At 34.9% G+C, this 12,701-nt stretch overlaps 1 protein-coding gene across 2 annotated transcripts in view; it reads left to right on the top strand.

The window, feature by feature from the left end:
* The window catches only part of LOC127847799 (mitochondrial folate transporter/carrier-like), a 35,906-nt gene that overhangs the window by 16,684 nt on the left and 6,521 nt on the right, over nt 1–12,701 (top strand). Inside the window, exons 5-7 of one of the 2 annotated variants that reach the window (XM_052379962.1) lie at nt 4,244–4,357; nt 4,920–5,065; nt 7,221–11,089. In XM_052379962.1, coding sequence (XP_052235922.1) covers nt 4,244–4,357; nt 4,920–5,065; nt 7,221–7,410 — 450 coding nt within the window. In that variant the 3' untranslated portion in view covers nt 7,411–11,089. Of the gene's footprint in view, nt 1–4,243; nt 4,358–4,919; nt 5,066–7,220; nt 11,090–12,701 lie in introns of those variants that run through there. The other variant, XM_052379961.1, reaches the window with a different exon arrangement.

The following is a 12,701-nucleotide window of genomic DNA, read 5'->3' as shown; positions in this document are numbered from 1 at the left end:
GATGTTCTTCTAAAAACATACCAGCCAAGATTATTTCAGTATTTCAAGATGAATATAGGTAAGGGACTTGGGGGGCCAGCATGTAAGAAATCAGAGCCATCATTGCCATCTTGCCTATTTATATTAACCATTTCCCCATATGAAGCAAAGTGAAAATGGCTTTTGCAACCAGCATAAAACCAGAGCAGCCTGCGAGTAACTTGCAGTCTGTTCAGGTGTTACACTGTTTGCTGCTCATCAGTATCTAAGGGTTGGATATGAAGCCTTTCAAACTTGAATCTAGTAAGAAAGGTCTTTAAATAAATTTTTATCATATGCCATACCCTGTTTCCCATGTAATGTAACCATTACAAATATTTTTATCTTACACATGTGTAATATACTTTTCAAGTGTTTTCATTGGCTTATTTTTGTTCGATTGACAAATGGTATGATATGACAACTTGTGCCAGATCCTATGTGTCTTTCTTAGGGACTACAATTGCGTAAAATTACGTTTGGTAAAGGGTTAAATACGTATCTAAGTAGTGAAAGGTTAAATTCGTATCGCAGTGGTAAAGGGTTAAACAAGAAACATGTTCACCTGGAGACTCAGGTCAGTTTCTGATATGGCTATAATGCAATCTTTTTAACAGTCTGCACATCCTTTTTTGTCCAATCATCTTGAAACTTGCTCAGACTACATGTATTTGTTCAAGTATCTCAGTGATACATGTATCTCAAAAATATCACAAAAACTGATCAGAACAGTTCAGTTCCTTCAGCTCTCAAGTGAGCGACCTAGGGCCATTGGCACTTCTGTTATTCATCATGTTGTTACCATATAGTGCTCAAAATAAGCAACACTGAATCAGTGTACACGTAATATTCATAAATTGTATCAAATCTGTCTATGGATGTGAAGTCATTCAGTAAGTGGCACAGAGTATATTGCTTCATATTACAGTCCATATACATTTAATACTTCCAGTATTTTAAAATTGCTCATGGTGCATAAATAAGTATTGCATTCATTAGGATAAAATACTGTGAAACCATTATTATTCGTCAGGCATTAATTTTTGTCTATTAAGTCTGTGGACCGAGTGTCAAATTTAAGATTCTAACGAATAATAATGTCCATTGTTTACAAAAATTAATACTGAATTACAGGCTGTCAAGCGGTCATACTTTTTCCTACTTTTTCCTACTATTTCCTACTTTTTCATCAGGATCCTACTTTTTCCTATTTTTTTACCAAATCTTCCTACTATTCCTACTTTTTCATTTTCAATGGAGAATTATTTTTTTTTAAAGAGTTAATTTAGTAAACTTGCAGGATGAATGAATCTATGGCATGACTGTATCCCTGTTAATGTGCATTCATCTAGATGAGACCTGACAACCCATGCTGACTGTCTGCTAGCACCTCTTCAGGAGCATAAATATTTATTTCTTATGTAACTTTTAAAATTATTGACAAGTTTTTTTTTGAAGTAACAATAGTGCCTTGTTTACTTCCTTAGCATTTGTACACTGCAGACTTCACTACCTTACACAGTTCCCAGTGATGCAAGAGCTGAGGGAACCCATTGTTTATTCCAGTTTTATTTTGTTTCCATTGACAACAATTTGACCAAACCTTATGCATGTTTACATGATATTGCTGTTTGGAATGTAGAGATATAGAGATACATGTATTGTATGAGTGGTTATGTAATATGGAATTTATTACACAAGTTATTGGAAAAAAGATTAAACTGATGCTTTGCCGAGTTTTCATCATTTACAAATATAATGTAATAAATTCTGTATTACATGACAACGGATATGATGTTCTATTGCTATCATAGGTACATCATGTTTAGTAATTAAAGATAAATGCACAGAGCCTAAATGCCCTGATACATTTTTATGCTCCCGGTAGGGTGGCATATTGCAGTTGTACTGTCAGTCCGTTTGTTTGTCTGTCTGTCTGTGTGTGTGTGTCCGTCCGAAAACTTTAATATGGGCCATAACTTTTGCAATATTGAAGATAGCAACTTGATATTTGGCATGCATGTGTATCTCATGAAGCTGCACATTTTGAGTGGTGAAAGGTGAAGGTCCTCCTTCAAGGTCAAAAGTTAAAAAATACAATCCAAGGGAAGTAATAAGCTTTAAAAGGGAGATAATTTCTAAACCTGCCAAATGATATATTGAAATTTTATTTCAAAGCTGCGCAATAGTGGGCATTGTGTTTCGGACAAACACAATTCTTGTCTAATGATGCCATTGCTAGTGAGGTAACTTCAAGGTGTTAAAGCGAAGTATTAAAATTATTAAACGGCATTATTACACTCCCGCAAAGTCATCAATAATGTAAAAGCCATTATTTGAAACTGGAATAAACAATGTAGTGCAACTGTTTCATTGCCCAATCAATGCTGTCATTAAAGATGTCAGGTGATAAGGTCCTATCTCCAGTTGCATACCGGTAATCTGCTCTGCAATTACCAGTCATTTTGAATGTAACTTAAGTCATTATAACTGCACCCTATTGTCAATTTAAAGGTTTCACAATGTAGCTGTAGCAGAGCATTTACACTGCTTTATATACTAATATTAATCTTGTACAACAAGTTGGTGTATCACTAAATAAACTTGGTCTTCTGCTTAAGGATATAACATGCACAATATAATTACCATTTTTATATCGATACACAGAAGACCTCTAACCACTTATTTGATGATACACCAAAATGAACAGCATCTAATTACATGTATACTTCTTTATCAGGGTAGCTTTGCTTGAAACTTAATTATCATAGATACACTATAAGTGCTAAAATTCCTAGTGGGAAAACAAAGTTTAACCCTTCATGGATGGAGAAGTTGGACAACAGTGGAAAAACACTGGGATCATGGTGCAAGAGAGATACCGGCAATGAGTTTGCAAGATATTGTACTGTCTGAATGAAGTCCATCTTGTAGTAATTCTGGTGCTAATCAACTTATAAGTCATGCAGATGGATAAAAACATGAAATACATGCATGATAATTCACAAAAGCGTTTGTTTAGAAGTGCCCAAAAGCCAAGCAGCTCTCAGGGTTGTGGGGATAAATCTATCTGTATGCAAGTACATCCATCACACAAGGAACAGGTACAAAAGGCTGAAATCTTCTGGGCCCTTAAGGTAGCTTCAAGTGGGTATCCATACAGAACATGTGATGGCACTCCTGCTCTGTTTCAAGCTATGTTTCCTGGACCTGTGTCTAAAAAATAAGTATTATGTATTCCTACTTTTGAGGGAAAAGTTCCTACTTTTTCCTACTTTTTTCCTACTTTTCTTGCAAAAGTAGTTCCTATTTTTTCCTACTTTTTGAAAAAAGGTCACTTGACAGCCTGGAATTATCATAGGCATGAGGCATTAAAATCCAATGTAATCCATGCATACATACTTTGTCTGTTTCGTAAACAAGATAAATTCGGTTTTGACACAAAGGAGTGCACATAATACAGTGTACTTAACTGACACATGGCATTTCTGTATATGCATTCAGTTTTATAATCTGGGCCTGTATTCACCAAACAATTCTTATTCTTACCGGGGTAAGTCTTAAAATAAAGAATATTCTTTAAAAAGGATTATTTAAGAACTGCTTAAATGTTGAGTCAAACTTGGCATTAATGACCTCTATGTACATAATTATTCATGTTGAAGATTTTGTCATAACATAATCACCAGTGGTAGTCTGTATATATTCAAACACTGACGTATTATTCTTGATTCTGAGTCTATTCTTTTCCCTTAAGTCTGAGAATGGGCAGGTTAATATGGGATCAGGCATGGGAAATAACACAGACAGCATTGACTTTCCTTAGATTATGTAAACATTTATATCAATATTTTTATGCCCCCGGTAGGTTGGCATATAGCAGTTGAACTGTTCATCAGTCTGTCGGTCAGTCTGTCCGTCCGTCTAAAATCTTTAACATAACTTTTGCAATATTGAGGCTAGCAACTTGATATTTTGACATGCATGTGTATCTCATGGAGCTGCACATTTTGAGTGGTGAAAGGTCAAGGTAATCCTTCAATGTCAAATATATGGGGGGGACATAGTGTTTCACAAACACATCTTGTTTCTCTTAATGTTGAGCTATATCTCCAGCATGTTTTTTGCAAGGTTTCAGTTTTGGAGTTCGTAAAGTTACTGTGTACAGATTGTCAAAGTTTATTTCTTATATTATACTCGTCCATGAATGTGTTTCTCTCTGCAGGGATTCATACCCGGTGTGTTGGGTATCGCTCATGGCGCCATTCAGTTCACGCTGTACGAGGAGATGAAGAACAAGTACAATCAGAACAAGAACAGACCCATAGACACACGACTGGTTGGTTAAAATGATGTGCATTTTTTTCTGTGTATAAATTAGTGAATTATGCATTCTGATACCCCATTATTACAAGAAAATTGAACTTTGAGGGTTTGAAATTGTAATTTAGATTATGCTACCATTTGTTTTTATTTTACCCCTATTTGATGGGTTATGTTTGGTATGCAGTATTGTTAATTCGCACTCTGCTTATTTTCATCAGAATTTCATAATCACCTTGCGGTCAGAACAGGCGTCACCCAAATGGTCATATTATTTATACAGGCTTATAGAAATAACTTTTAAAATATTTTCGGACTGCACAGGCTAATCTGGGACGACACTTTACGCACATGTATTAAAAACCCTTTTTGCACAGAGCACGGCTCATATGAATGAAATGTCTTCTCAGGGACGACACTTTCTACCTTAACTTTTTTTTTTGCTAAAATGAGACTTCCTTTCAATGAAAAATTATGTTCAAGCAGAAAGTATTGCTGCTGATTAGCCTGTGCAGACTTCACATGCATTAAGCTCTGTTTTCCCAGAACAAGGCTCATATTCATTATTTTTGTGCCAGAACACGACAGAGTACCTTGCAATGTCGGCCATCTCCAAGATCATCGCGGCCACCTGCACGTACCCCTACCAGGTCCTGAGGTCGCGTCTACAGGAGCAGCACAGCACGTATAGTGGAGTCATTGACGTGGTCACGAAAATACTCAAGTAAGTTGTAATCTTGTGTCCCATATTAATTGTTTGCCATAAGAAATTCTCAATTAAGTTGTGATGTTCATTTCTGCTTTAATTTGGGCCATGACTTGTTCGCAATTAACTTGAAATGTTGCTTAATGGGGAAATGTAGGCCATGACAAATTATCCATTAAGTTGTAATGTTTATTTCTGCCTGATTTGGCCCATGACAAAGTCTCAATTAAGTAGCAATTATACTTTTTGTCTAATTTGGTCAATAACATATTCTCTATTACGTTGTTATGTTAATTTCTGCCTAATGTAAGCCATGACAAATGATCCATTAAGTTGTAATGTTAAATTCTGCCCACTTTATGCCATTACAAATTTCCATATATTTGGTATGTTATTTTCTGCCTAGTTTTGGCCATAACAAAGTCTCAATTAAGTTGTTACGTTAATTTCTGCCTAATTTGGGCCATAAAAGTTCTCAATTAAGTTGTAATGTTTATTTCTGCCTAATTTGGGCCATACCAAGTTCTCAATTAAGTTGTGATGTTAATTTCTGCCTAATTTGGGCCATTACAAGTTCTCAATTAAGTTGCAATGTTAATTTCTGCCAAATTTGGACCATTACAAAGTCTCAATTTAGTTGCAATGTTACTTTCTGCCTAATTTGGGCCATAAAAGGTTCTCAATTAAGTTGTAAGTTCTTCCTTATATGGGCCATAACAATTTCAAATTAAGTTGTGATTATAATTTCTGCCTAATTTGTGCAATAAAATTTTTTCAATGAAGTTGTAATGTTCATTTCTGCCTAATTGGGACCATTACAAATTCTCAATTAAGTAGTGATGTTAAGTTCTGTCTAATTACAAATGATCAAGTGAGTTACATGTGCATTTCACTTTCTGCCTAAGTTTGGGCCCTGACATATTCGCATGTTACCATCACCGTGCTTTAATTCGGTCATGACAAATATTTAAAATTTGTAATTACAAATTCTCAAGCTTAAGTATGTGATGATCTTTGTCTTTTTCGCCTTAATTTGAAACATAACAAAATATGTTTTTTACCAATTCTCAAACAATAAATCTTTTAGACATTCGTTATGACAAAATGTGTTGTGACAGATTCACATATATTTTATAATTACCTGTTTGCTTTAGTTTTTTCATGAAAAAAGCAAGATTGTTTCCTGTCAGTCTTGCTTTAAAGTTTCTTTTTACAAACATATGTCTATGGCTTAAAATAAAATAATGTTCCATTTTAAGAGACGTTTTGTTATATTTAATTAGAGCAATAGTTTTATTGCGGGAGGGTAGGAGTTGGGTAAAAAAAATAATGTCAAGGTTGCTTGACATTCAAAACATAGCAATTTACTGTCTTAATTATTTGTTACTCAATATATGCAAAAAAAATTGTAAGGTTTTGAGGAATTTGAGACATTTCTACCTCAAAAAAGATTTTATTGCATCAAACATACTGGTATATTTAAAATGGTTGTAAAATTGCTTCCATGAATGCTAAACTGCATACAAATTCTGACAAAAACTTAAACTTTTATATTATTATTTTTACGCAGTTATTTTAAACCATAATTAAACACGCTGGTTTGCACAAAGAAAATCAACAACACTTAACCCTTTGAGCGCTGAAACCAGATTTTGAAGGCCTTTGCAAACAGTTTGGATCCAGATGAGAGGCCACAGAACGTGGCGTCTCATCAGGATCCAAACTGTTTGCTATTCTGATAGTATTCTGTGAAAAAAAATCGAAGAAAATGCTAATTTTAGAAATTCAGCACACAACATTTTAGCAGACGACAAATTTCCCAGCATACAAAGGGTTAAAATATATAATCACAAAAAAATAGACGTACCCTACAAAAGACGTACAGTAAATAGATCAGAAGACTCTTTATTGCTTCAGAGAATTGAAAAAAACTTTGATAAGAAGGTGTAAAAGGGGATTCCTACTCTGTTTTTGAACCCTCGTCCCTTTTTGAACCCTCGTCTCAGGACTGTTGAATTCATATAGGAACATAAACGTGATGCTGAAAAAGGGTTTTGCGCTAACAAACATAAATAGACGTATATTCTTAATACCTGATTTCATAACATTTTTCGTGACAATCGTATAACTATCGGACACCCGGCGTTGTGTCAAACACTTGTTATCTGTTTAGGTACGAGGGTATACGTGGCCTGTACAAGGGAATGCCCGTTTACCTCGTGCACGTGACGCCAAACATTTGCATCGTTTTCATGATCTATGAGTACGTGATAAACTGGAACACATGGAAGAAGGATGAAAAGGAGCGTTTATTGCAGACGACAGCTGATATTTCAGTGGTCTTGGATGTGGATTCTTCTTGAGCAGAATATGAGACTTCAGGAGAAGACATTGATTTTATTATTGTGGACTTGGGGTTAATAATTTTGTTTCATATTTTTGCTTGTGTTTTGTTTTCTGATAATTTTTGTATGTTGGTGTTTTTTCCCCAATCATCATATTAAATTAAGTTTACGTTGAAATTATTGACATTGTTATTAACCAGGTTTTCCGAAGGAAAAAACTGGTTATTAGATTGGCGAATGCGGGCGGGCTGGCTGGCTGGCGGGCTGGCTGGCGGGCTGGCGGAATAAGCTTGTCCGGGCCATAACTATGTCGTTCATTGTCAGATTTTAAAATCATTTGGCACATTTGTTCACCATCATTGGACGGTGTGTCGCGCGAAATAATTACGTCGATATCTCCAAGGTCAAGGTCACACTTTGAGTTCAAAGGTCAAAAATGGCCATAAATGAGCTTGTCCGAGCCATAACTATGTCGTTCATCGTCAGATTTTAAAATCATTTGGCACATTTGTTCACCATCATTGGACGGTGTGTCGCGCGAAATAATTACGTCGATATCTCCAAGGTCAAGGTCACACTTTGAGTTCAAAGGTCAAAAATGGCCATAAATGAGCTTGTCCTGGCCATAACTATGTCATTCATTGTGAGATTTTAAAATCATTTGGCACATTTGTTCACCATCATGGGACGGTGTGTCCCACGAAAGAATCACGTCAATATCTCCAATGTCAAGGTCGCCACGACTAAAAATAGATTTAAAAAAAAAAAAAAACTTACAAAGGGGGTTAATTTTTTTTGGTCATTTCAAAAGTTCAGTTTGAGTTTTCTCCCTTTATCAGATTTTTTTTTCACAATGAAAACCTGGTTTTGTGACAATTTTGTCCCTTGTTTGTACAATGTTTTATTATTTTTATTTATTTTATATTTAATTCTAGTATTGTCTGGAATTATTGAAAATGTATCAATCCTCTAAGTTTATTTTTAAAGTGTTATAAAGATGATCTCATCTAGTCTCAGCAAGTCGTGGACACTCTGTGACTTGTTGTGGAAACATCAGATCTGACAACATTTTGTTTAGGAGGCTGTGCATATTTCCTCGAAAACAATCCCTATAACAGTCAGCTTATTTGATAAGGATAACTTGATGTCTCGCATATTTACCCTTTACCACTTAGAAACGTATTTAACCCTTTACCACTTAGAAACGTATTTAACCCTTTACCACTTAGAAACGTATTTAACCCTTTACCACTTAGAAACGTATTTAACCCTTATTGGCTTCATTTCCAACCCTTACATACTGATTAGCAGCAAAAAGCATAAAACCGGAACAGACAAGTACTGATTTTATGCTGTTTGCACATAGCCATTTTCACTTTGCTTCTAAGTGGTAAAAGGTTAATTATAAAATATTATTTTGAGAGTTTGTTTTTTGGTGTTATGTTTTGCATTAATATTGTATATGTATTTATGGTAAAAAGAACTTTTGTATATTTTGAATGTTTGGTATTTAAACAAGGAGTGCATTTGAAATCATATCATACAGGGTGAGAACATTGACCATGTTTGGTCTATCTCAAGGACCATTGAAACAGAATTGTAAAACATTGTATATGTCTTTTAACGTTTTTCCGACATTTATTTTTGCTCAAAGTATGAGGATATTTCAGTTATTTCATTCATTTTGACGACGATTTTGTATGGAATTTTGTGTTAAAAGAAAGTCTCTTCTCAAAGAATACCAAGTTTTTTTGGAAAGTGTCTTTCCTGATAAGCCTGTGTGGACTGCAGTGGCTAATCTTGGGTGACACTCAACACACATCTAATCTTGGGTGACACTCAACACACATCTAATCTTGGGTGACACTCAACACACATCTAATCTTGGGTGACACTCAACACACATCTAATCTTGGGTGACACTCAACACACATCTAATCTTGGGTGACACTCAACACACATCTAATCTTGGGTGACACTCAACACACATCTAATCTTGGGTGACACTCAACACACATCTAATCTTGGGTGACACTCAACACACATCTAATCTTGGGTAACACTCAACACACATCTAATCTTGGGTGACACTCAACACACATCTAATCTTGGGTGACACTCAACACACATCTAATCTTGGGTGACACTCAACACACATCTAAACTTGGGTGACACTCAACACACATCTAATCTTGGGTGACACTCAACACACATCTGATCTTGGGTGACACTCAACACACATCTAATCTTGGGTGACACTCAACACACATGGAAAAGCCTTGTTTTACCAGACTGATGCTCAGTTGTGCATTACATCCATTATGTATCAATACCATAATGTATAAATTACAAAAAAAACTGTGATTCCAGAATAAATGATATCACATAGGGGAATCTCTGAACATTATTAACTGTGTATTATCTATGCCCCAAGTCATCCATCATACATGTGTTCAGCATTCTATGTATCATGTTTCTATTTATTTTTATTATGTGTGACTTTTATATTTTATCTCATGCTATGTATATTGCATAACAAATGTTTTGGTAAAGTTTTCCTAATTAGTTTAAGGTACTTGTGAAGTTAAAGATTTGTTATCAATTTTTTGGGCAGTAAGCCAGTGTATGTTCTTGATATGTTTAGGTTACGTTCATGTAGTCTCAAAATGATATATGATGACATGATGAAATATGATACAGTAATGTTGTTTCGGCATCAAATGAGTGTATTTAATATGTTGTGGTTATCATTTTTGCACCGAATAATTGTGCTGATGATAATGTGTCCTTTTGTTTTTGATTATGATGATATCAATTTATGTGTCGTTTTCAAACTCTTGAACAACATTTGTATAATGCGTTTTGTATGGGACTTGAATATTTTACTGTGATGAAGGTTTTGGTTTCACTTGCATACATGGAAATGTATGTAATCAATTTGGAATAAGGCAATAGTAGCAAGAGAGTAATGTCTTAAGTGCCTTAAGTCATAATATAAAACTGTGAAAATGAAAGTGTAAGAAAGGAACACGCAGGGTCTAGTTGTTTAAAAGTTACACTAAAAATTAATGATCAATACGGTTTATTTTCAAATGCAAATAAATGTGCTTATCTTAAGTGAATTAACCTTTTCTTGCTCTTGAGCAAAGTAGAAAAGATGGCTATATGCAATCAGCTTAAAACATCAGAACAGCCTGCAAGTAACTCGCAGCCTGTTCAGGTTTTATGCTTTTTGCTGCTCATCAGTATGCTAGGCTTGTTGGAAATGAAGCCTGTAAAACTTGAATCTAGTAAGAAATGTCTTTAATTGAATTTGATTTTCGAAGAGACTACAAACACGTCAAAGTGGGTATCTGAGCGGGTAAGTGTGAAAGACTGCTCAAATTAGCACAAGGTATTGAGTCCTGTTCTGAGAAAACTGGGCATAATGCATGCGCGTAAAGTGTCGTCCCAGATTAGAATGTGAAGTCCGCACAGGGTAATCAGGGACAACACTTTCTGCCTAAATGGATTTTTGCTAAGAAGAGACTTCATTTAAACGAAAAATGTCATAAAAGCAGAAAGTGTCGTCCCTGATTAGCCTGTGTAAACTGCACAGGCTAATCTGGGATGACATTTTACGCACAAGCATTATGCCCAGTTTTCTCAGAACACAACACTATTAATCAGTCCTCCAATATTTAGCCTGTATAGCAAATTTTTTGCAAGTCATCAAAGAGATAGTCTCCAAATTGTATTCTTTGGTTGATTTAACCATGAACAACAATGGAAATGCCGTAAGAGTTTTCTTTAAAATGTTGTTTGTGTTTTATTTCACCTATAATGTTTAAGGATAATAGGTTATTAACTCGTACTGTGACTTTTTAACTTCTTTTATTTATTTTAATTTGTGATTGCCATGTTGTTTTATACATTTTATGCGGCAATCCAACCATCCATCCAACCAATAGTAAAATGGTTGTGTATAATTGGCTGCAGGAGTTAAAGGGACTTGTTCACACATTTTCGCATATTAGAATAATGTCATTAAATTTATATACAAATTAAACATGAATACAATACTATATATTCGTAATACTTGTAAATAATTTCACTTATGAGGAAAGAAATGAGTTTTCAAATGTACCTTCCCTTGCGATCGAACCATGGACATCTTGAAGCAAAAGGTAACTTGCTTACACCATGCAGTCTTTTGAATGAAAACTGAAGTTAAAACCTTATGTTAGTAAAGCACTTTTGGTTAAATTATCTATGAAAAGCGTTTCTAATGCTTTATAATTTTTATGATTTTGATTTATGATTATCAATAAAAAAAGAATTTTTCAACATTTTTCTTAGTCAGTTGTGTATTATTGCATGTTTGAAGAGAAGTTACACATTCTTTTGTCAATCAGACACTTTGTGAAATTTGTCATTTTGCCAAACTGTCAACAAGTCTCTTTAAAAGTTGATTTAGTTATTTCTGCTATTTTAGAGGATTGTTGTTGGAACGAAGAGTAACTGATATTTTATGTGTGTCTGTATAGACTCTATGTTGTGCAATTAACTGCCTATGTGATGCCCTCAGCATTCATTATTGTACCTGCGTGCAAATCCACACTGAGAAATCTCCACTTTGTTTATTTACTGTCTGTGCAACAACTCTCTATGTTGTTGTTCAACCTCATTAGACTTGCCTTGATTATTTGTAGACCTTATCAGCTGTTGTGTAGTTGTTTTTTGTACATGTGTAGAACTTTTATGTTTGTGGAACACGTGGAATTATATATGTGTAAGGTTTATGCATTAAAAACAAGTTACTGTTTACGGAACACATGGAATTTAATGTTTTGAATCATGTATTGAAAACGAGAAAACAAGATAATGATACATATGAAGGGTTTTTTATAGGTAATATGTATACAAATGTATAATTTATTACATGTATTACATGTCACGTAGCCCTGACACTATGCCTACCCATGTATGTACACCTGCAGTGCTCCAGCTAGGATTGGAAAAGGGCAGGGTTGTCTTTTGTTAACCCTTTCAGTGCGGGAACCGAATTTTGAAGGCCTTTGCAAACAGTTTGGATCCAGATGAGACGCCACAGAACGTGGCGTCTCATCAGGATCCAAACTGTTTGCTTTTCTGATAGTATTCTTTGAAAAAAATCCAAGAAAATGCTAATTTTAGAAATTCTGCAGACGACATTTTAGCAGATGACAAATTTCCCAGCATGCAAAGGGTTAAAAGGCACTTGAGCCTGTGCAGTCGTGCATGTATTACCTCTTTGGCATATTTTCAATACCGGTATGCATGTAGCATGT

Source organism: Dreissena polymorpha, chromosome 10 (assembly GCF_020536995.1).
Source record: "Dreissena polymorpha isolate Duluth1 chromosome 10, UMN_Dpol_1.0, whole genome shotgun sequence".
In the NCBI taxonomy this organism is placed as follows: Eukaryota; Metazoa; Mollusca; class Bivalvia; order Myida; family Dreissenidae; genus Dreissena; species Dreissena polymorpha.
Note: the sequence above shows the minus strand (reverse complement) of the source record. Positions and strands in the feature narration are given on the sequence as shown.